The 26557-nt window shown below is 32.3% G+C and overlaps 1 protein-coding gene across 1 annotated transcript in view; it reads left to right on the top strand.

Annotated features, from left to right (window-relative positions):
- LOC142336610 (uncharacterized) overlaps positions 1–26557 on the top strand; it is a 64937-nt gene that overhangs the window by 5220 nt on the left and 33160 nt on the right. The window contains exons 2-3 of the mRNA XM_075385521.1: positions 91–294; positions 2520–2763. Coding sequence (XP_075241636.1) covers positions 91–294; positions 2520–2763 — 448 coding nt within the window. The remainder of the gene's footprint in view (positions 1–90; positions 295–2519; positions 2764–26557) is intronic.

Below are 26557 nucleotides of genomic sequence, written 5' to 3'. Positions count from 1 at the left end.
AATTTTTAGTAATTTAATTTTAGAAGCAGAGAAAATTCGAATAAATAACACATTGCCAATGATACCCAGCTTAGATAGGCTTAATTTTAGAAACCACTGCAACCAAAGAGCCACCGGCAGCAATTCCAGAAACAACAATCTTTGTGTGTCCGATTCCATCTCCTCCAGTTCAAATCGAATACGAGACAATCAGCAATTCCACAATTCAGCTAAGTTGGATTCCATCCGCCGACAGTTTGAATGATGCTGAGTTTGAGACAAAATTCGACGTCACAGATCCAATGGATAAAACGGGTATGTGGGCAAAAGTTAATTTTGGGAGAGCGCACACAGCTCAAAATGTTTTCAAATTTTTTTTCTCTAAGATATAATGATAAATTTATGGTGAAAGCTAACCGTTCAACGATTGCAAAGATTTGAAAACGGGTAACGGAGAAAAACACAAAATTCCCCCAATTACCCCCTAATCTTACATATTTTGGGGCAAAAGTTCGACATGGGACCCAGATCAGCCGAAGTTTCCATCGTACTGACTAGTTTGTTTTTGTTAATCGCCAGCCAAACGATATGAAAATTGTTTATATTAGAAATTTTGATTTGGACGATTTTTGTTCCAAAATGTCAAGGCCAACATTGTTCTCAAATTTATTGAAGGGGAAAGTGTCAAGCTTCCCTCTAATTGCAGTTTGAAGCGAAATTGTCCTTCGCAAATATAATTGCGGACCTGGAAGCCACCCGAGTCAAGATCTGGAAATATTAAAAGACCTTCCTCGACAAATTTAAGGCATGAAAAGACTCTCCTCGACAGATATTGGGTATGAAAAGAATTTGTCTGGAACTAATCTGATGTCCTGGACTTTGACTGGAACTAAAACAACCGTCCTAGAATTTGGCTGGAACTAAAACATAAGTCCTGGCACTTGGCTGGACAATAAAGGTGTTCTGGAATTTGGCTGGACAATAAAAGTGTTCTGGAATTTGGCTGGACACTAAAACATGTCCTGGAATTACGCTCGCGACCGTTATAATGACTTGTTTTCGATTTCATTAAAATGTAAGGCGCAATTCGATTTCATTAACATGTAGCGCAATTGGTTGAGCATTGGGTAAGATTGGAGAAGGTCACGAGATCGAACCCAGGTGTTGTCGGAACTTTTTAACTTTTAGTTTGCCTCATTTTTGCATCTGAAAAGAATTTGGGTTGACTTATGGAAAGAACTAGCCTGGAATTTAACTCGACCGTGTAATTTAATTCATTATTTACCCCCCCCCCCCTACCTGGAGTTAATAGGTCTTTTCATAAATTCCAGGTCTCGACTATGGCAGTTGCAACTGAAGCCTTTCGAGTCATTTTTAACACTATACACAATTGAAACCCTATTTTGCAAAATTTTAAATAGCTGTTTCTTATCCTTTTTTTTTTTAAAAAAATTTTGTTCACTAAACCGGTAGCTCCATTCTGTTTTGCCACTGAAAGAGCTGGGTTGATATACATAATTTTACCTAGTAAGTTGCTATATAGAAACTCATTTTTTTTTGAAGTGAGGTGTAAAAACACTGGACTGGGCGAAAAGATAATAAAGCTGAGAATAGTTGCTGTGCTAGTTTTCCCATTCACTTAATTTCTACTATGTGTTATGGTGGTGCTGTGATTTCATGTCAAAGAACCAAGCTAATCATTCTTGTTCACTGACACCAGTGCTAGTGGTGCTGACAAATACCTGGTTTAATAGATATTTCGACACAATATGCATGGGATACGGATTGCCCACTGTTGTTCCTTGGTCCGAGTCGCCAATTCCCTCCTACTACCGTTAAAATATCAGACATTATTGAACCTATTTTTCTGAAAAGAATTCAACGTTATGTCTGGTTTGCACAATGTTTGGAGCTTTGATTTTTGCACGTACGTGCCCTTGGCACAGCTGCTCTACTAAATTTTAATTCTGAAGACCTTTTGAAACACGCACAATGAACTTTTAAAATGCCCAAAGTCTGCAGTACCAGATGTAAAAATACCAAAAGTTTCTAGCCAGATTTTGACATTCATTGACTTTTGGGTCGTATTAAAATAAGTTACTTTTAGCTACTTTTAGTTTTCAGCTAGGCTACTTGATTCTACAGAATTTGCTTCAAAATTCTCGTTCAACAGCTTGCACGGCTGCGCCGTTCTCGATAAAAGCCAGATGTTCATATTGTCACGTAACAATTTCTGAAACTTCAAAAAAATCTTTAAGCAAATAAAAAAATGATGATAAAAGGGTTTCTGAGAAAACGCCCACGGATAAAACCCACCCAACTTTAAGTAGACCTACACTTGACTGTTACAGAGCGGTACTTTTAGCGCGTTTAGAAATACTTTGCGGTACATGTTTCATATGGTAGAGGCCTGTGAGATTTTGTTTGAAACTAAGACAAGCGAAAAAACTATCACGACCCAAGTTTAATGTTAACATGAAGTTTTTTGTGGATTTTTTTCCACTTGAGTTAATTTTCTTGACCCTGATTAACAATTTTAGAAACCGACATCCTCTTTTCTGTGACGAAGTTTGATTGGCCTGGCGAACTGCTTCCGTCAACCCACTACGTCTTCCACATTCGATCAACCCTCGAGTGTCGGCAGAATGGGGAGAAGACATTTTCAGACTGGATTCAAATTGATGCATACACGCCTCCACTCAAACCTGTTTTGATTGTTTTGGATGCCGGAACGGACTATATTGTTTTAGACCTCCAGGGCAAAGAGATATACGAGTCTATAAGGTTCACAATCAGCAAATTTTCATTCCATTTCTTTTGTCCTTCAAAATGCAAGAGAGCCGAAGCAAGTCTCATCCATCTTTTTTGAAAGGTTTTATTTGTTCAGTGAAATGTAATTTTTTTGCTGAACTAAAATTAATTTATGCATAAAAGCAACTTGACAGTTAGTAATGTGTATATGGTGACCTCCGCATCATAGAGCCTCCCCATATACACATATTTATGAAAACTATATATTTTCTTTATTTTTTAACTATTTTTCCATTTTTCTACTTAAATAAAAAATATATCATTTTTTGACTAAATTTACTATTTTGCTAATACTTCATAAAAAAATTCACTGGTAAAACCTAAATTCACCATTACTATTTCTAATGCCCTTATCATCAAATGGATCTATAGCTATTTTATATTGTTCTTTAGTTTCTAAATGATGTCTATTACTATCAATAGTATAATTAGTTACATATTTAGTTTTACCTTCATATATAGCATTAGTATAATCTTCAATTGTAATCTGTTTTTTAATAGTGGCTTTAGTTAAACCTTTTAACTTTTTCTCTTCTTCTCTTTTAACAGTATTGTAACAATATGCTTTAGCTTTAAGGAAACATGCTTCTATAATAGTATCATTGGGTAATTCATCTTTCATCTTACTTAACTCATTATTATGTAAAATATCTTTTATCTTATCCATTTCCTTTTCTATAGTACTATCTAATGGAATATTTATGTTTATAAATATACTATCTGTATCTGTGTAATGATAACTACAATGTAATTCTTATTCAAAGTAATCATATATGGCTTTATACATATATAGCTTAGCTTTTTCTAATATAACAAAACCTATATAATTAAACTTATCTAATTTTACCTTACCTCGAGTTTTATGTACAGCTACTAATTCATTATCGAAATCCACAGCATATTTAAAACTAATAATTTCTATTAATTTTATATACCTATCTACATCATTAACTAACTCTATATCTTGTCTATTATATACATTTTCTATTGTTTTTCCATAGAAGGCATTATTCGTCAGTTTAAAGAATACATCTCCAAATTTATCACCTTTAGCTTTAGCTTTTTTTCTTTTCCGTATATTAAACTCAATATAGGGCTTTAACCATTGTCTCTTACTATATTCTAACCTTTGCTGAATTGTAATATCTTCTAATTTCAAACCATGATCTAAATAACAATCTAACATCTCTCCATCTATTACATAATCTACCTTATCTGTTAATTTTAGCATTAACTTCTCATTAGGTTTATATCCTTTCTTTTTATTTACATTTTGATAAAATGTAAATTGATCTACACATGCTTTTGTTTTCTCAGGGAAGAATGGATACTTATTTGTTTTCTGTTTCAACTCATCACTATACTCAATATCAATGGTGTAGATATAACCTGTGTTAGGGCTAGATCTAGTGTAGCCCAATTCTTCACATACTTTAATCTCACCAGTAGGTAAAGCTTGAACCATAGCAGAAGCATATAATGAGTTGAATTCTAAATACTTTAAATAATTCTCTTTACCAGCATACTCAGGGTCTATCTGTTTATTCATACATTTTACATGACAATCACCTAATACTGAAGCTAACCCACCTCTAATAACATGTTGTATTGTATTAAAAATATTAACTGTATTTTCTTTATAATACTTAAGTCTAACATTAGTACATTTCAACCCACACAACCAGGTTAACCCAGGAGTAGAATATGTGTAACATGGATCTATTTCATAATATTCTAAACACATAGCTCTAAATTTCTCAAATACATCAACTGATAATAATACATCGGTTTTAAGATATAATATCATATAATCCTTTATTGTCTCACATCCAGTATTATTCCAACAATCTATTGCTTGCTTATATTCTTTATCTGTATTACCACTTTGTTTCAACTTAGAATAGAATGCTTCCTTAGGTGGTAATGTTGTTTCATACAGTTTATCTATACTATCAAACCATTCATATGGGAATAAACCTTTACGTCTTTCTAAGCCACATTTATTTAGTGTTATACATTCTTCATTACTCAATGTTTTACTTATAGCATCTACGCTAAGTGGATGGAAGAACCTAAACATATCTAATGCTTTAGCATAACCCATATCAATACTAATATAATTCTCATCAGTTTTAGTTAATACTTTTAGTCTAAATTTCTTCTTTGCTAGTTTAGTTATAAATAGATGATTATCATAATTAGAAGAATTAAATGCATACATTGGTACAAATGTGTTTTTAGCTTGGAGGTTACATTTGTTGTGAGCATAACCTCTGAATTTACCATTTAGATGATCATGACCTCTAACGATGTCTTCACCCAAGTTCTCATTACAATAATAACATGAGGTAGTAGTAGTAAGTGGAGTAATGGTCTCTTCTTTCAATGGAATATTTATACTAAATATATCTTTAAATAATTTATTATAATGATCTACTCTATCCACAAACCAATCAACTACTTTATCACCACAGTTACATTCAAACTTATCTTCTAATATATCAGGATAGTCACTTTTTATATATAAACCACAAGCAATAGGAATGTGTTTACCATCTTTTATTATACATTCAAAATCATAATACATAGCAAATGGTACTCTGTTTTTATAATGGAACTTATCAAACTTTAAGTAATCATCTTTATGGAATGTTCTTCTACCTATATGTTTCTGTGTATTACATAAATCCAAATGTTTATTTAATGCATCTTCTGTTCTAAATGATACAAAACATTTTAGACATGGATAACATTTATTATGATTAGATGATGTTCTGAATAGGAATGATACATCTGTACATAGGAAGTAATGATTATCCCAGTATAATATGTTACATCCTTTATGATCATTATGATTAATTAATACAGGATTAACAGTTTTATTTTTATTTAGGTTGAATACATTAAATAATACTTTATCTTTATTTAGTTCTTGTATTTTCTTTAAGTGATAATAATCATATGGAGGTATAGCCCCATTTGGTAATCTTATCTCATTAATATATTCAGGTTTATTATATTTACTAACTCTATTTGTGTCAGGTGATGCAGGATGTAGATAAGCAATTAGACACCATAGCAAACACTTATTATCAGCATTATGTATATTAAGTATATATCTAGACGTGAATGGTAACTCAGTATCACATCCACCACTAGGATAAAACCTATCTATATACAATGTTCTTTTGATAAATCGTTGCATGCTCCATCCAGATTGATTCATTTCCTGTTCCTGCATTCTTGTCTCTAGTTCCCCATTCAATAAATCCAAGTCATATGCACCATTATATTGCCTAGTCATTAACCTAAAGGTGAATTCGTTTTCTTCTAGTTTATCATCCGTAGGTTTTGTTTACTTAACTACATCAAAGGTGTTAAACTTAGTATGGGGATGTATGTTATGCAATGACTCCAATATATTCAAGAATTTAGGATCTTCATAATTACTACTAGTTATTATTATTTGATTATGCTTCATATTATGATCTAATCCTAACTCACTAACTTTATCTCTCCACTTCTTATCAACAAAATTTTTCTGTTTAACATTTTCTTTATGTTCTTCTGATTCATTGTGTTCATTTTTATTGTTATATCTATTATTACATATATTGCAATATCCTTCAGTTATAATCTCATCTATATCCTTATCCTTATCCTTATCCATTCCCTCTACATTATCTAGATGCATCTTTGTTTTTAAATGTTGGTCAACACTATAGTGACTCAGACTTGTCTTACATATCACACAATCAAACTTACTTCCATTCCTTACTATTTCCCCAGTAACCAATCTTACATTATTACTATGTTTTAATGTTGTTACATGTTTATTATAAGCAGTATTATTATCAAGATACATATCACAACTATCACAAAACTTTATTCCTTCTTCTATATTGGTGTAACCACTTCGTGCATACTGGTCATCCAATTTTTGTTCTATATATTTATTAGTAACTTTTATTCCATCCTCATTAGCACTCTCAATAATTTTATTTATATTATATATTCGCTCATTCTTTTTATGTTTAAGTGATTGAATGTGTCTGTTATAATTTCTTCGAGTCATCTCTTCATCACATTCTTCACATCTAATCCTATTTGTTTTAGGCTTTTGAACATAGACAAAATCATCAAATGAGTCTAAATCTGAGTCCTTATCTTTATCAGAATCTACATCTTTATCAGAATCTACATCTTTATCTTTATCCATATCCTTATCATAAACACTTCGTGGATCTAAATCTGGATAATATTTTGCTTCAACCTTTCGCAATGACTCACGCATATCTTCTTCTCTTTGTTTTAATTTTGCATCCTGTTTATCATACGACTCCTTTATTTCTTCATTTACACGATCTTTTGTCTTTCCTTATCTACTGGTTTGATTTCTTCCCTTGGTTTGTTTTTATTTTTTAACATTTGGACCGCCATGCTAGTAGAACTAGATTGAGCTTGTCCATGAGATTGAGCTTGCTCACTTTGAGATTGGACTTGACCTCTTCCAGTTAGAATGTTCCCGTTGTTTTCTTGCACATTCATTTTTATATGCCAAATTTTGAAATAATATTATTTATATACCTTTTCAATACTATAAAAATGATTAGTACCAAATGCGATAAATGTAAAAATAAAGCTTGGTGTTGGAGTTGTGATGAGTGTCAAAGTAAACCTTTATCATGTTTTGTATTTGATGAAAATATAACATATAGAGAAAGACATCATCATATGAGTATGCATTATAATGATCTAGATCAATATCTAACATGTCATAAGTGTAAAGTAAATAGACATATCTCTCACTATAGATTCAAACATTACACTTGTAGGATATGTTTATATCTCAATAGATATAGATTTGCTCACACTAAAGAAAGATTTAAAGAACATGCAAAGAAATATAATATCCATGAAGCTGGTTCCCAAATCAAAATTTATTCCTATTAAAATGTTACTTGCGTTCCCGTTATTTATTATGTTGATACTTATTATTGTAATTGCTTATCGGAATTATGATAAATATTCTGATTTAAGGAAGAGATTCAAAGGATATAGGAATATTGTACCCGAACCATTTGAAACTAAAAAACATAACTTTATTTTTTATGGTCCATCAAATTCTGGTAAAACAACTTTTATAAAAGATTATTGTGGTTTGTGTGAGACTGTTAATGTATTCTGTATTGATGGAAGTGAGTGGAAAGGATATAATGTATATGGCATTGATGATTTGAAATTATTAGATAATTTAGATAGTTTTGCTTATAGTCTTATTATATTTGATGATATGGGAGAAAACATTAGATTATCAGCTATAGACTCATTGTATTCTAAAGGTAGACATCACAATATTAATATAATATGTGAAGATCATACTGTAACAGATTTAAAAACAAAAGCAAGAGATAATACCCCAGCTATATATATTACTTTAAATAGTTCACAACAATTCTTTGAAAGAGTACAACAGAAGTTTAAAAATGATTCTAATCTATATAGATTTAAACATTATAACTATGGTGTAATAAATTATAATACTATTAGTGACTATTATATTGTATTAGATAAATATAAAAATGTTGTATATGATTCTAGGATAGGTGATCTTGATATTGAGAAGTATGTTGATTATACAGAGTTTAAGGAAAAGGAATATAATATACTAAGTAGTTATTTAACAGATAAAATGATAGAACCAACACATATTAAACCAAAAGAGTTAATGTTCTATTTTGAAGAATATTTAGAATTTAAAGGAATACATAAATCAATTAATTTATATAAAATATATTCAAATAAAAAAAATGTACTTAGTGAGATACATAGTGGCTATTATGCTATTGCTGGCATGGTTACTATGGTAGGATTTGGTTTTTCTTACTTTCAAAAACATGGTAATAATAATGATAATAATTTTAATGGTATAGATATAATGAATATAGATAAAGCAAAAATTAGATTAAAAAATGGTAAGAATATGACAATAGGTTATGATTTGATTGATAAAAACAATTATAATCTCAATCATCCATTCAATATAGTATGTGTATTAGCTAGTTGCCTTGTAAGTATTTATGCAACTCATAATCAAATTAATTCTATATTTAAAAATGAGAGTAATATGTAGAGAATGTAATAATGAAATTGATACTAGTAGTGGTTATCCAGAACACGAATTAATGAGTCATTATAATATTTTTCATAAAAATTTGATGGTAAGATGCACGAAATGTATGCAAAGAATATATAGTGGTTATCATTTTAAGGATAGATGTATAGATAAACGTACAGGCCTTATATCGTCAGTACATAGTTATATTGAATATATCAATATTTATGATAATGATAGTAATGATATCAATAAAGATGATAAAGATGATAAAAGTTATGATTTAAATAATGTTTTAAATGAACTGAAAGATAATATTAAAGAAGATTTAAAAGAGTATATTAGGACCAATTTAAAACAAGAGATCATTAATGAATTAAAACTAGAGATTAAAAATGAATTAAAAAAAGAAGTTAAAAATGAAAAAGAAGGAGGTGCTATAAATAATTTAAAGACTGATGTTAATATTAAGAATCCATCTAAAGAAATTAAATCAACTAGGACTTGTTGTTTTTGCAAAATTGAAAAGAATAAAGATTGTTTTTATAAGACTGGAGGTATATGTAAAGAGTGTTCCTCTGAAAAGGTTCAATGTCAATTGTGTAACATTTTTCTAAATAGGTCTTCCCTCAGAAAACATATGAAGAGACCACATATAAATTAGACAGATAATTTTTAATGAAAAATTAATTATAAGCCATATATTTATGAGATATTTCTCTCAATTATACCTTTTAGTTTGTTAATTACAAAATTACACAGAATAACACAGAATAACAAGGATAACTAGAATTATGGATTAAATTAGAATCTTAGTAATTCTGCACGAGTGCAGAATTACTAAGATTCTAATTTAATCCATAACTCTAGTTATCCTTGTTATTCTGTGTTATTCTGTGTAATTTTGTAATTAACAAACTAAAAGGTATAATTGAGAGAACTATCTCATAAATATATGGCTTATAATTAATTTTTCATTAAAATATATCTTTTTAATTTATATGTGGTCTCTTCATATGTTTTCTAAGGGAAGACCTATTTAGAAAAATGTTACACAATTGACATCGAACCTTTTCAGAGGAACACTCTTTACATAAACCTCCAGTCTTATAAAAACAATCTTTAATCTCTTCAATTTTGCAAAAACAACAAGTCCTAGTTGATTTAATTTCTTTAGGTGGATTCTTAATATTAACATCAGTCTTTAAATTATTATATTTATTTAATCTCTAGTTTTACTTCATTAATGATCTCTTGTTTTCAATTGGTCCTAATATATTCTTTTAAATCTTCTTTAATATTATCTTTCAGTTCATTTAAAACATTATTTAAATCATAATTTTTATCATCTTTATCATCTTTATTGATATCATTACTATCATTATCATAAATATTGATATATACAATATAACTATGTATTGATGATATAAGGCCTGTACGTTTATCAATACATCTATCCTTAAAATGATAACCACTATATATTCTTTGCATACATTTCGTGCATCTTACCATTAAATTTTTATGAAAAATATTATAATGACTCATTAGTTCGTGTACTGGATAACCACTACTAGTATCAATTTCATTATTACATTCTCTGCATATTACTCTCATTTTTAGATATAGAATTAATATGATTATGAGTAGCATAAATACTTACAAGGCAACTAGCTAACACACATACTATATTGAATGGATGATTGAGAATCAATCAAACCATAACCTATTGTCATATTCTTACCATTTTTTAATTTAATTTTTGCTTTATCTATATTCATTATATCTATACCATTAAAATTATTATCATTATTATTACCATGTTTTTGAAAGTAAGAATAACCAAATCCTACCATAGTAACCATGCCAGCAATAGCATAATAGCCACTATGTATCTCACTAAGTACATTTTATATATTTGAATATATTTTATATAAATTTATTGATTTATGTATTCCCTTAAATTCTAAATATTCTTCAAAATAGAACATTAACTCTTTTGGTTTAATATGTGTTGGTTCTATCTTTCTATCTGTTAAATAACTACTTAGTATATTATATTCCTTTTCCTTAAACTCTGTATAATCAACATACTTCTCAATATCAAGATCACCTATCCTAGAATCATATACAACATTTTTATCTTTATCTAACACAATATAAAAGTCACTAATAGTATTATAATTTATTACACCTTAGTTATAATGTTTAAATCTATATAGATTAGAATCAATTTTAAACTTTTCTTGTACTCTTTCAAAGAATTGTTGTGAACTATTTAAAGTAATATATATAGCTGGGGTATTATCTCTTGCTTTTGTATTTAAATCTGTTACAGTATGACCTACACATATTATATTAATATTGTGATGTCTACCTTTAGAATACAATGAGTCTATAGCTGTTAATCTAATGTTTTCTCCCATATCATCAAATATAATAAGACTATTAGCAAAACTATCTAAATTATCTAATAATTTCAAATCATCAATGCCATATACAATATATCCTTTCCACTCACTACCATCAATACAGAATACATTAACAGTCTCATACAAACCACAATAATCTTTTATAAAAGTTGTTTTACCAGAATTTGATGGACCATAAATAATAAAGTTATGTTTTTTAGTTTCCGATGGTTCGGGTACAATATTCCTATATCCTTTGAATCTCTTCCTTAAATCAGAATATTTATCATAATTCCAATAGGCAATTACAATAATAGGTATCAACATAATAAATAACGGGAACGCAAGTAACATTTTAATAGGATTAAACTTTGATTTGGGAACCAGCTTCATGGATATTATATTTCTTTGCATGTTCTTTAAATCTTTCTTTAGTGAGAGCAAATCTATATCTATTGAGATATAAACATATCCTACAAGTGTAATGTTTGAATCTATAGTGAGAGATATGTTTATTTACTTTACACTTATGACATGTTAGATATTGATCTGGATCTTTATAATGCTTACTCATATGATTATGTCTTTCTCTATATGTTATAATTTCATCACAAACAAAACATGATAAAGGTTTACCTTGACACTCATCACAACTCCAACACCAAGCCTTATTTTTACATTTATCGCATTTGGTACTAATCATTTTTATAGTATTGAAAAGGTATATAAAAAATTTTATTTCAAAATTTGGCATATAAAAATGAATGTGCAAGAAAACAACGCGAACATTCTGAGTGGAAGAGGTCAAGTCTAATCTCAAAGTGAGCAAGCTCAATCTCATGGACAAGCTCAATCTAGTTCTACTAGCATGGCGGTCCAAATTTTAAAAAAAACCAAGGGAAGAAATCAAACCAGTAGATAGGGAAAGACAAAAAAATAGAATTAGAAAAATCTTTAGAATCAATCAGAAGGTTTAATCGTGTAAATGAAGAAATAAAGGAGTCGTATGATAAACAGGATGCAAAATTAAAACAAAGAGAAGAAGGTATGCGTGAGTCATTGCGAAAGGTCGAAGCAAAATATTATCCAGATTTAGATCCACGAAGTGTTTATGATAAGGATAAGGATAAAGATAAAGATGTAGATTCTGATAAAGATGTAGATTCTGATAAAGATAAGGACTCAGATTTAGACTCATTTGATGATTTTGTCTATGTTCAAAAGCCTAAAACAAATAGGATTAGATGTGAAGAATGTGATGAAGAGATGACTCGAAAGAATTATAACAGACACATTCAATCACTTAAACATAAAAAGAATGAGCGAATATATAAAATAAATAAAATTATTGAGAGTGCTAATGAGGATGGAATAAAAGTTACTAATAAATATATAGAACAAAAATTGGATGACCAGTATGCACGAAGTGGTTACACCAATATAGAAGAAGGAATAAAGTTTTGTGATAGTTGTGATATGTATCTTGATAATAATACTGCTTATAATAAACATGTAACAACATTAAAACATAGTAATAATGTAAGATTGGTTACTGGGGAAATAGTAAGGAATGGAAGTAAGTTTGATTGTGTGATATGTAAGACAAGTCTGAGTCACTATAGTGTTGACCAACATTTAAAAACAAAGATGCATCTAGATAATGTAGAGGGAATGGATAAGGATAAGGATAAGGATATAGATAAGAATATAACTGAAGGATATTGCAATATCTGTAATAATAGATATAACAATAAAATTGAACACAATGAATCAGAAGAACATAAAGAAAAAGTTAAACAGAAAAAACTTGTTGATAAGAAGTGGAGAGATAAAGTTAGTGAGTTAGGATTAGATCATAATATGAAGCATAATCAAATAATAATAACTAGTAGTAACTATGAAGATCCTAAATTCTTGAATATATTGGAGTCATTGCATAACATACATCCCCATATTAAGTTTAACACCTTTGATGTAGTTAAGTATACAAAACCTACGGATGGAAACTAGAAGAAAACGAATTCACCTTTAGGTTAATGACTAGGCAATATAATGGTGCATATGACTTGGATTTATTGAATGGGGAACTAGAGACAAGAATGCAGGAACAGGAAATGAATCAATCTGGATGGAGCATGCAACGATTTATCAAAAGAACATTGTATATACATAGGTTTTATCCTAGTTGTGGGTGTGATACTGAGTTACCATTCACGTCTAGATATATACTTAATATAAATAATACTGATATTATGTGTTTGCTATGGTGTCTTATTGCTTAATACATCCTGCATCACGTGATCCAAATAGAGTTAGTAAAAATAATAAACCTGAATATATTAATGAGATAAAATTACCAAATGGGGCTATACCTCCATATGATTATTATCACTTAAAGAAAATACAAGAACTAAATAAAGATAGAGTATTATTTAATGTATTCAATCTAAATAAAAATAAAACTGTTAATCCTGTATTAATTAATCATAATGATCATAAAGGATGTAACATATTATAATGGGATAATCATTACTTCCTATGTAGAGATGTATCATTCCTATTGAGAACATCATCTAATCATAATAAATGTTATCCATGTATAAAATGTTGTGTATCATTTAGAACAGAAGATGCATTAAATAAACATTTGGATTTATGTAATACACAGAAACATATAGGTAGAAGAACATTCCATAAAGATGATTACTTAAAGTTTGATAAGTTCCATTATAAAAACAGAGTACCATTTGCTATGTATTATGATTTTGAATGTATAATAAAAGATGGTAAACACATTCCTATTGCTTGTGGTTTATATATAAAAAGTGACTATCCTGATATATTAGAAGATAAGTATGAATGTAACTGTGGTGATAAAGTAGTTGATTGGTTTGTGGATAGAGTAGATCATTATAACAAATTATTTAAAGATATATTTAGTATAAATATTCCATTGAAAGAAGAGACTATTACTCCACTTACTACTACTACCTCATGTTATTATTGTAATGAGAACTTGGGTGAAGACATCGTTAGAGATCATGATCATCTAAATGGTAAATTCAGAGGTTATGCTCACAACAAATGTAACCTCCAAGCTAAAAACACATTTGTACCAATGTATGCATTTAATTCTTCTAATTATGATAATCATCTATTTATAACTAAACTAGCAAAGAAGAAATTTAGACTAAATTATTAACTAAAACTGATGAGAATTATATTAGTATTGATATGGGTTATGCTAAAGCATTAGATATGTTTAGGTTCTTCCATCCACTTAGCGTAGATGCTATAAGTAAAACATTGAGTAATGAAGAATGTATACCACTAAAAAAATGTGGCTTAGAAAGACGTAAAGGTATATTCCCATATGAATGGTTTGATAGTATAGATAAACTATATGAAACAACATTACCACCTAAGGAAGCATTCTATTCTAAGTTGAAACAAACTGGTAATACAGATAAAGAATATAAGCAAGCAATAGATTGTTGGAATAATACTGGATGTGAGACAATAAAGGATTGTATGATGTTATATCTTAAAACAGATGTATTATTATCAGTTGATGTATTTGAGAAATTTAGAGCTATGTGTTTAGAATATTATGAAATAGATCCATGTTACACATATTCTACTCCTGGGTTAACCTGGTTGTGTGGGTTGAAATATACTAATGTTAGACTTAAGTATTATAAAGAAAATACAGTTAATATTTATGATACAATACAACATGGTATTGGAGGTGGGTTAGCTTCAGTATTAGGTGATTGTCATGTAAAATGTATGAATAAACAGATAGACTCTGAGTATGCTGGTAAAGAGAACTATTTAAAGTATTTAGACTTCAACTCATTATATGCTTCTGCTATGGTTCAAGCTTTACCTACTGGTGAGATTAAAGTTTGTGAAGAATTGGGCTACACTAGATCTAGCTCTAACACAGGTTATATCTACACCATTGATATTGAGTATAGTGATGAGTTGAAACAGAAAACAAATAAGTATCCATTCTTCCCTGAGAAAACAAAAGCATGTGTAGATCAATTTACAGATTATCAAAATGTAAACAAAAAGAAAGGATATAAGCCTAATGAGAAGTTAATGCTAAAATTAACAGATAAGGTAGATTATGTAATAGATGGAGAGATGTTAGATTGGTATTCAGATCATGGTTTGAAATTAGAAGATATTAAAATTAAGCAAAAGTTAGAGTATAGTAAGAGACAATGGTTAAAGCCCTATATTGAGTTTAATATACGGAAAAGAAAAGAAGCTAAAGCTAAAGGTGATAAATTTGGAGATGTATTCTTTAAACTGATGAATAATGCCTTCTATGGAAAAACAATAGAAAATGTATATAATAGACAAGATATAGAGGTAGTTAATGATGTAGATAGGTATATAAAATTAGTAGAAAATATTAGTTTTAAATGCTGTGGAATTCGATAATGAATTAGTAGCTGTACATAAAACTCGAGGTAATGTAAAATTAGATAGGTTTAATTATATAGGTTTTGTTATATTAGAAAAAGCTAAGCTATATATGTATAAAGCCATATATGATTACTTTGAAAAAGAATTAGATTGTAGTTATCATTACACAGATACAGATATTTTATTTATAAACATTAATATTCCATTGGATAGTACTATAGAAAAGGAAATGGATAAGATAAAAGATATTTTACATAATAATGAGTTAAGTAAGATGAAAGATGAATTACCCAATGATACTATTATAGAAGCATGTTTCCTCAAAGCTAAAGCATATTGTTACAATACTGTTAAAAGAGAAGAAGAGAAAAAGTTAAAAGGTATAACTAAAGCCACTATTAAAAAACAGATTACAATTGAAGATTATACTAATGCTATATATGAAGGTAAAACTAAAAATGTAACTAATTATACTATTGATAGTAATAGACATCATTTAGAAACTAAAGAACAATATAAAATAGCTATAGATCCATTTGATGATAAGGGCATTAGAAATAGTAATGGTGAATTTAGGTTTTACCAGTGAATTTTTTCATGAAGTATTAGCAAAATAGTAAATTTAGTCAAAAAATGATATATTTTTTATTTAAGTAGAAAAATGGAAAAATAGTTAAAAAATAAAGAAAATATATAGTTTTCATAAATATGTGTATATGGGGAGGCTCTATGATGCGGAGGTCACCATATACACATTACTACAGTTTTTACCAATTTAAAATTTTGTCAGGCAATCTTTACAGCAGTTAATTGTTGGCTTCTATTGGTCTGTACCATGATTTGACTACCAATTTCTACGTCTAAGCACTTTGACTTTATAGCGAAATAAAGTGGAAAAACCTTAAAAAGTCAGAAATGTAATCTCTATCAAATTCTCAGCCAATCATAACGGAGTATTTGCAGACATGGCCATGCCTTAGCGGCTTATGAGACTTGATATGAAACTATCACAACCGAACATAAGACCAATTAACCCACTTAAGCACTTTTGTTGGTAATCGATTAACAATTTAGGGTAATTAAAGGCAACTTTTTGCTTTCGGCTCTTCTTAAAAAAAGTCAGGTTTCGGCGCTTTCTAACGTCGGTTCTTTATAACGTTGGCTCTTGTGTGTATCCGTTGTAAGTATTATCGAAAGTTTGAAGATTTTCGGAATTCAAACAGTTCATGAGACGCAAGAAAACAGCAGTTTTAGCGGTCTGTGAAAAGAACTTGTCTATTTTGTTGCTTCTAATGAGTTTAAAATATAACGAATCCATGTTTTCTCCTGTATAAAACTTTTTACCATGCTGAACATTGACATCTGAACTGCTGGTATTTGATATTTCGAAGGTAGTTAGTAAAAGTGAGAAAATATATAGGCGAAAAAATTGATAACAGAAAAAGGGTTGTTTGCATCTTTTTTCAAAAAATATTCTTCAAAATTGGATCATGGAGTTTCAAAGGTGATTAGTAATCAGAACAGATTGTGTTGGCAGTTTCAGAAACAGGGATGGGTTAAATGATACTTGACATTCCCAGCGACAAGATTTTTGAAACCACAGGGATAGGTTTCTGAACAAACGAAGAGGTTGGGGCAGACATTGCTTCCACAAAATCATCTCCTGCAATTCAGAAGAAAAATCAATATAGGCTATCTTTCTCCAGCAGGGGGGATTTTGCGTCGACCAAAAAAGTTACCATATTCTTGATCTTAATGATCGAAATGACAACAAAATCTTTAGTTTTGTGACAGTTTCTGTGCTATGTTTACATTAGAAAATTATTATTATTGAACAAAGAATACAATTTTGGTGCCGCCGTTCTCGATGTGATTGTTCGATTGTTTATTGTAGTTTGTTAAAGTATTAAGAAAGCTTCGGAATTTTTGTAAAATAGCTAACAGTACAATTGAGACCAATCATAGGTTGATTGGAAGTTCGACTCTGAAACCAACTCTAACCCACATTTTAAACGTTGAAAATAATATGTTCATTTGTGTTCATTTTGAGTTAGACATTAACTACGAAAGCCCCTACGTTTTTTCTTTGGTTTCGTTAGATCTTTGATTTTCAAACATAGCTCCTCATGCACACAATTTTAGATTACCGTAGGACATAGTACAGTTGTGTAGTAAGGACCCCAAGACCCCATTGGGCATTGAGCTATTTTTTTGGACTGATCCTCACGCAAACAACCGTACCATTGGAATTGTGAAAATTGTTTATGAATCTCGCATTACCGGCCAAATCAACATCGATAAAGCAGCAGTACTTGATCTTTTTGCTTTAGGATTTTGCTTTTCCGGAACGAAATTTAATTCTTGATCAGTAATTCGCCAATGAAAGACACGTTTTGAATTGACAAATCACTACCGACCACGTCTTATCTCAAGTTCAAGACTTGTGAAGACATGACAAGAACGTCAATTCTTGGCCAAGACTTTCGCAAAACTTGTCAAGTCCTGGCTAAAACTTGACTCAAGACTTACTTAGACTCAAGAATTGATTTAAGACGAGTAAAGTCTAAAAACTGGCTTGATCAGAGCTCTGATACAGTACTGATCCAAGACTCGCAATTTCATTGAATTAGTACTAAATAAGACTTGACATTCAGTCCGGGTTGTCTTCGGAGAAAATTTTGCCAACTTTTGAAGATCAAATACTTGATACAACAATGATATCGGAAAGTAAGATATGAAAAAGAAATATTGCGTTCATTGTTATCTTTGTTATTTTTCAGTTTAAGAAAACAATGTCGAAGACAAGTGAACCATCATGTCTCACTGGCGAGCATCTAATCAATTGAAATAAAGGAATTTTTTGATTTACAGGAACCTACCTTTGCTATTTTGGAAAGTCTTATTTTCGACAGAGTGACTTTGAGGAGTAGAAAACTAAGGAGTTTTGAATTTATGAATCAAAATTACGGAATCATTACTGAAAACTGTAAATTTGAGTCTAGGAAATAAACGCCCACGGAAAAAAAACCCACATAATTATTTTAACATTAGAAATAAACCACCAAGGAAATAAACCCCCATTTAAATTTTGGCCGTGATAATTTTTTTGGTTGTGATAGTTTCATATCAAGTCCCACGCGCCTCTAAGGCATGGCCAAGCGTGCTAAATGTGCAGCACGTTAAAGTGAAGCGGGGGTTTATTTCCGTGGGGGTTTAGTTTCTATATAAAATTAAGTGGTTTTTTTCCGTCGGTGTTACTCTCCGCAGCCAGTAAATTGGATATAAAAAAACTTTTGCCTTCAACATGAATAACATGGACATCCACGTGAGTTTGTGAAAGACACAGTTAGCGCTGAACGCTCTCTTCAATATGCAGAGAAATTTGAACAAGGCGAAAAATGCAATTTTATCAATATAATTTCCTCGCAAAGCCTCAGAATTCACCTTGCGTTTGACAGGAAGCCGGAACGTCGAGTAAATTTGAGTATTTAACTGCTATCGGGGATCAGTTCAAGCATAACAGAAGTAATTGGAGAAATGAATCTCTCTGATCACGTTGACCAACAATACACCAAATATGTATAAAATGCAAGAAAACCACTTGGCAGAAGTTGATTTTCTAGGTATTCTATCAGACAAAATGCTTGAAATTCCAGTAACAATGTCAGCAATGTTTCGGTGTCTACAGAAGTAGTGAAAATGGAAAGGTCGATATTCGAATCCCAATTTGACGAATACTATGTGTCTGATACCTCATCATCAGATGATTACCCTGGGGGGGGGGGGGGGGGGTAAAATGATGATGATGATGATGGCGAGGGCTTATCCACTCTTTCCGAACCCAAGAGTGGTTGTTGATCGTCAGAAGGCTTGACAGAGAAGGTGAGTATTCAGCAACTTTTGAATTCTTCCAGAGTTTCTGACATTCGAATGTACGCAGTACGCAGGCAATTCATTCCATTTCTTGGCTCCTTGGAACCTGAAACATCTGCGAGCAGATTCTGAAGTACAATTTGGTAGCCTAGAAAGCTTCTGTCTGGAAGAGCATGCCGAATTCACACATTTCTTTCGAAAAGTTCCTGCAGGTAAATAGGAGCGATGGCTCGGTCAACTTTGAACATAATGCATAACTTGAAAGTAATCCGTTGTTTAATGGGAAGCCAGTGTAACTTTTTCAGAGCTGAATTCGAAGACGAGAACTTTGATAAACCGAAAACGAACTTTGCGGCTGAATTTTGAACTTTTTGAAGTTTTTGAATGAACTGCTTATCCAGTCTAGTATAGATAATATTGCAATTAGCTAAGCATGGTAAAATGAAGCGGGATACCAGTTCTTTGCGTTGTTTAATATCAATGAACCTTTTAACAGCATGCAATTTACGCAATTGAATATAACACTGTTGGCAGACTTTGTTGACCTGTTTTTCTATGGTCAGGATTCTGTCCAAGTGTATTCCCAAAATTTTCACAGAACTTTTTATCAGCAGTTCAGTTCCAAATAGGACAAGCTTTTCAGGAGTTTTGAAACTTGCGGTTACTGAGAAAAATTATATCAGTTTTATTCTGGTTGTTGACGTTTCAACTTTTTCATCATTCCAATGGAACATTGAAGAACATTGTCGATCTCATCTCTTCCTTGTTCATAGTCGAACATCAACTGAAAATCATCTGCATAAAAATGATATGAAACATTCATTTCATCCAGCAAAGTATACAGCGGTGTCAGATAAATTGAAGACAACAAAGAGCCCAAAATAGACCCTTGCGGGACACCAGAAGTGCTGATTAAACTTTCCGATAAACAATTGTCGATGAAGACTTGTGAGTTTCTATGTTTCACATAATTTTCGAAAAAATTCAGAACTATTCCATCGAAGCCAAACTTGTTTTTGAGGATCATCAATGAAATGTCCAGATTCACTGTATCAAATGCAGAAGTCAAATGAAGCGATATGACAATAGCAGGTTTCTTTTTGTTTAATATGTCAGTCAATTTTTTCAGGCAATATAAAATACTTGGTTCCGTTGAATGATTCTGGCGATAGGCTGACTGGAAAAGCGGCCATAAACCATTCATATTGAAGTATGATTTCATCTGAGAGAGTACATGACTTTCAATTACTTTAGAAAGTAGCAGTGTGTTAGTAATCAGTCTGTAGTTTCCAAGATCGTTCTCATCATCTTTCTTGTGTAAAGGGACTATAACTCCCTGCTTCAAGGAACTCGGGAAAACCCCGTGGGATAGTACACAGTTAAAACGCTCCGTGAAGGTATCAGAGAACCGATTTAATAAAAATTTCAAAAGAACTGCTGGTACAACATCATGTGTCGCTGTAGAATTCGATAAACGATTAAGGCTTCTTTCAACTTCCAATTGACGGCTGAGTAACGAAAATTCAGACCAATGGTGGTGACATGTAGGTTCAAAAAATGGGATTGATTTTTCAAAACGCTGAATAAGACGCGTAACTTTCTGCTGGAAGTCACGGGATAAAACTATGGGATTCTGGTAATTGGGGACTTTGTTGACTTTTCTTTTCAACAATTCATCAAAAGTGAGGCATCCCAATTTGTTGATTTCATTTTGGAGACGTTGTGAAAGGAACCCATCTCGTTTTTCCTTTAGAAGATCTCTGTAAAAATACAAGTGGGACTCAAGACGAACTTCATTCTCAGTTGATGGATATTTTTTCAAGGTTCTCTCCAACTTTCTTTTTCGGCGCTTGGCTTTGACACATTCAGAATCAAAATAGCGAGGGCGATCGGAGTGCACTGGAAAACGTTTAAAAGGAACAATTTGATCCCTAGCGGTGGCGAGCGTAGTGTGAACAACATCAAATACTCATCGATAATATCTGAAGAAGTATTACCATTAATTCCAGAGAGGGCACTATGAAACACGTCATTAAAAATCTCAGCGTATTCATAATCGTTGACAAATTTCCAATGATAACCCATTCTGTACTTTGTCTTTTTCACAGGTCGTTCAATTTCAAACTCGAATAATATAGCAAAGTGATCCGAGGGCAGGCTTTTGTCAAGAACTATGTCAACTGAAATTTATCTGTTCGCTATAACTAGATCCGGTATGTTGCCATTTACTGAGCTTGCTTCACTAGGACCGCAGAGTAAACCAAATTCTTCAAGGAGAGAGTTGAATTACAGCTGAATTGAAACGTTCCTGTTCAACGAGATATTGAAGTCACCTAAGATAAAACAATTAAAATATTGAGGTAGATGCTTGGAAACTTGGTCGGAAAACTGCTCGAAAAAAGAAGTTATTGATCCAGGAGGAGGTGGATAAACATTGGTAAAAAGAAACGTTTTGCGATAGAACGTTATTCCAAGAGATAGAAATTCCAAATGCGGAGAAACCGACGAATTAATAACTTTCGCTTTGAATTTGATTTTCAGGAAAAGAGTAATTCCACCACCACGTGAGTTTGTACGAAAGACGTGAAACGAAGAGTATTTACGGCCAGCTATCAAATCAATACAGTGCTTCGTATATTCTGATATACAGGTTTCAGTGATAGCCAAGAACGCAAAGTTATTCAGCATCAAATATTAGTGTAAAAGCTCAAAATTGTTGCATATGGGCATGGCATTCCAAAGACAGCCCTTGACCGAGTATGTATTGAGTCAATTTGTAGTTACTTGCTGCCCAGAAATCACAGTCTTCAGCCAGGCTCGTGCCTCATCGTTAAGGAAATACCTGCGCAAGATTATATTCTCTGTCCAAGTGTCACTACACTCCACAAGCTCCGTTTTATCATCAGGGAAAATAATGTGAAAAGATTTCACTTGTTGGTTCCGACTCGGCCGTTCTCTGCAAGCTAATGGATTCAAGTTTTAGTCATTACAGTACTTGAGAAGAGAGTCGGTATCAACTGTAACCAGAACCCGGCTAACGAAGTAATGTTTGCGTGGTGGAAACTTCAGCTTAGGTTGAACTCCTTGGAATGTCGCAATTGTTTTGTTGCCTTGAAATACAGCAACTTCATTCACAGACCGCTTCCGTTTTTTGGATCTGTCACTGGTGACAGAGAAGGCGCTATCCCTTCTGTTTTTGCGAATACCAAGGATGTTTCTTGCAGGATTTGTTTCAACTACTTTCTGCGCATAGGATGGTTTATGCCAAGGGTTAGACGGAGCTTTTACGATCTCATTCCCAGTACAGACATCTTTGTCATGTGATGCAATCAGTGCTTGTTTCACTTCAGTCACATCCGATTCAATTTTATCGAGGTTTTGCAATTTGAGATTCAGTTGCAACACAAGGTTTTTAATACTTAGCTTCGAACACTCGTCACAGATCCAGTTCAGAGTTCCACTCGCAGGCGTGTTGCTCACAAAGTTGTCGCAGTTGTTGCACAGCCCCGCAGAAGCACACCACAAACACAGGGTCCGCCAATGTTCTGGTGTCGCATTACGGCCGGCACAGGAAAGTGAGAAATGGCCGTTGACATTACCCGTCATTTGCATATGAAAAGGTTCTATTTAATTTAAAATGGCGCATGAGTAGGGGGTAATTTTTTGGGAGGGGGCGGGGGAGGCGATGAAAAAGTAGTGGTAATTATCACCCTGGAAGCCCTAATCTTACATTCTTTTTGGTTCTCATACTCGAAGACTGACAGCCTTTCCGGTTTTCCTTAGACTCTAAACTGTCAATGCTTGCACAATTCTTGACTGTTCATCTATATTAATCTACCCCCAATACCCCCATTACCTCCTTATCTTATATCGTTTTACCCCCACCCTCCCCCCACAAAAAATAAAAAAATTACCCCGTAACCTTACATCTTTTTGGGTGTTATGTTTTAGGGGCGGGTAATGTCTTAATCTAAAATTTCCCGCATTACCCCCTTACCCCCTTATCTTTTTGATCCCCATAAACAAGTACCACCTACTCTTACATGAAGCTGGAGTTAAAATGGGCTAATTTCGACACGGGTCCCGTCTATTATCAACAACAAAGCTGTTACCAAAAACAATCATAATTATTTCATCAAAAAATACATTTTGAAGTAAGTCAGAAACCGTAAATCTGGAAAAATTTGCAAATCAAAATTCTAGATCCATATACTGCCCCATGCAATCAAATGGCTGGAAAGTAGAAACTGGAAAACTTCTTATCGTTCCTGACGGCCACAAAACACTGATTGGCCTGATTGACAGAGAAATCTTTCCCTGTATCTTACAGAACGGAAATGATGTAAGCCACTTGAGTTTTTCTGTCACGCATCCCAAAAAAAATTAACACTGCTGAAAACTTAATAATTTCAAATTTGAAATAAAAAAACACGTTATGCACACAATATTTAGAGACAAAATCGCACCTAGTTGTCAAAAATTAGGTAGAAGTCCAATCCTCCTTATGTCACGGGTACAACAATAAGCTAAATGGATATGTAAGGGTAAAAACAAAAATCGTCAAACAGTTCAGATAAAAACTTGCACTGTCGCAATAACGGTAAAGCGTCACAAACGAATCCAAAAATTTTTTGACACACTAATTTTCCGATTAAATTTATCCACAAATGCAAATGAGAAATGTTAAACATTGTAACTTTGATGGAAAACGTTGTTAGTTTTATCACGACGGGTGAAAATAATGATGGTGTGTATGGTTCAACGCACAGAAACTGAAATAGACGTATACAGGCAGTCGGCTTAAGTTAGTTTTGGTATCTTTTTTATCACAACACGGAATCTTGGACACCTCACCAATTTAATTTGTTAGCCTTGTATTATTGGAGGTTTGTAGCAAAAACGTCAGTGTGTAAATCATGCACCATTTGTCATTATTACTAAGATTATGAAAACTATAAATGCGAAGTTGAAGTATAAACATCTGACAAATTGTCAGGAATAAAATAAATTACAGTTAGATTTTGCTGATACTTGATTAATCAGGACTACAAATGTATGTTCTAATAGCTATATGGAAAAATTTTGCAATATTTCATTAGGAAAAATATTTTTTCGAACACTAAGTATCAATATTATTGATTTCCTCAAAAATTGTGTGTGTTCACACGGTTATGCAATTAGATCGGGTGCGTTACCTTATATGTAGACTTGTAAAAATTCGGACTAATTGAAAAATCGGTCTAAGTCAACGTATGATCCAGCTAATCAAACGACGCCTTGCTTGTTTCAAACGTAAACGTAAGAACGGAAGCGTTAACAGAAAAATTGCTCTATTAACTATCTCGATTATACGAGAGGAGTATTTTATATAAAATATTTTCAATTCATGTTTGTAAAACTAACTCTCTAAAAAGTTACACCCGAAATTTCTCCAGCTGGGGAAATGTGGTACGTTGCTATATCTCGAGTCTCGCGTTATGCTTGCATTTAGCCTCTAGTTTACTATGCTTGATTTTACAGTATGATGTGTGGTCCCAATGAATGTGTTTTTTAGTTCTTTTGACCTTGCTCCGTCTATCTGCGGTCTAACTGTTAGAATATCGATTAAACTATAGTCTTAAACTTAGTGAGAATTAGAAAGAAAGTTTGACTTACCAGATTAGAAAGACAAGCAATATGACTTCGATCAAAGAAATTATTTAAATGAATCGTCAAGAAATGGTGCTGAGAATCAATATTCTGTTCAAATTGGTGAATCTAGATAGCTATTATTAGAGTTAGATTAAGTGAAGTAAAATCTTCCCAGCATGTATTAAATGATGATGATATCTCCGGAAGTAAGAATGAATTCTTAGAAAAGTGCAAATGCATTCCATTTATGGTTCCCTTTGCGACTGATTTGCAGAAGCAAACCATATTGGGTAACTTTTGCGACCCCCACTATAAATCACGGTGCTAAGATTAGTTTTGTATCTTGACTTTTTCACACTGATAATGGGTATATATACAGCTGAATTTTGAGTCCTTTTTCATCCCCAAATTCAAATCACCATCTTGATCTAATAATCAGATCTCTCCTGTAAATCTCTAAATTCTTCTGTAAAATATCATTTTGTTATTCTCTCATTTTTTGAGAAATTAATTCTTTTACTTAGTTAAAAACACTTTTTATTCCGCTTGCCAAAGTCCATAACCCAACAGGTTATGGGCCCAGCAATTTTCTAAGTCATAAATTAATTTCCAAAACAAAACTAATTTGTTGTTGACAGTCATAATCCTTTTCTGCTTAGTACCTTTTCTTTTCACAACTGCTTTGCCTGCTCAAACTTCAATGGATCAACAGACAGTGAAGCTGCTGACCTACACAGGAAAGGCACAGGACTTTCCAATCTGGAGCACAAGATTTGTGGCGATGATGCAGACGAAGGGACTCTACATATCACTACTGGGGACAGAGGAGCAACCCAATGAGCCTGCGCCACTGGCCAATGGGGCAACCAATGATGAGAAGAAGAACCACAAGGTGCTGAAGGATGCATATGAAACGGAAGTTGCAGACATCAGGGAGAAACGGAACAATGTGTGGTGCCATCTGGCACTGACTCTAGATGCAACAACCCTCATGCTGATGAAACATGACTGTGTGGGAGATGATGGCATTGGAGATGGAGCAAAGGCTTGGAAGCTTTTGCAAGAGAGATTTCAGAGTGTGGAGACACCGACAGTGGTAACTTTAGTGGCACAGCTTGCTCGACTGCAGCTCGAGGATTTTGAGGATTTGGACAGCTTCTTCATCAGAGGACAGGAGTTGCTCACAAGGCTACAAGAAGCAGGGGAAGCAGTCTCAGAGACCCTCTTCAACGCCTTGGTCCTCAATGGTCTGCCAATGAGGTATGAAAGTTTTGTTATACAGGAAAGCTTCAACCCGGCA

This window comes from Convolutriloba macropyga, chromosome 3 (assembly GCF_964194025.1).
Source record: "Convolutriloba macropyga chromosome 3, txConMacr16.3, whole genome shotgun sequence".
In the NCBI taxonomy this organism is placed as follows: Eukaryota; Metazoa; Xenacoelomorpha; order Acoela; family Convolutidae; genus Convolutriloba; species Convolutriloba macropyga.
This window is presented reverse-complemented; position numbering and strand designations above follow the sequence as displayed.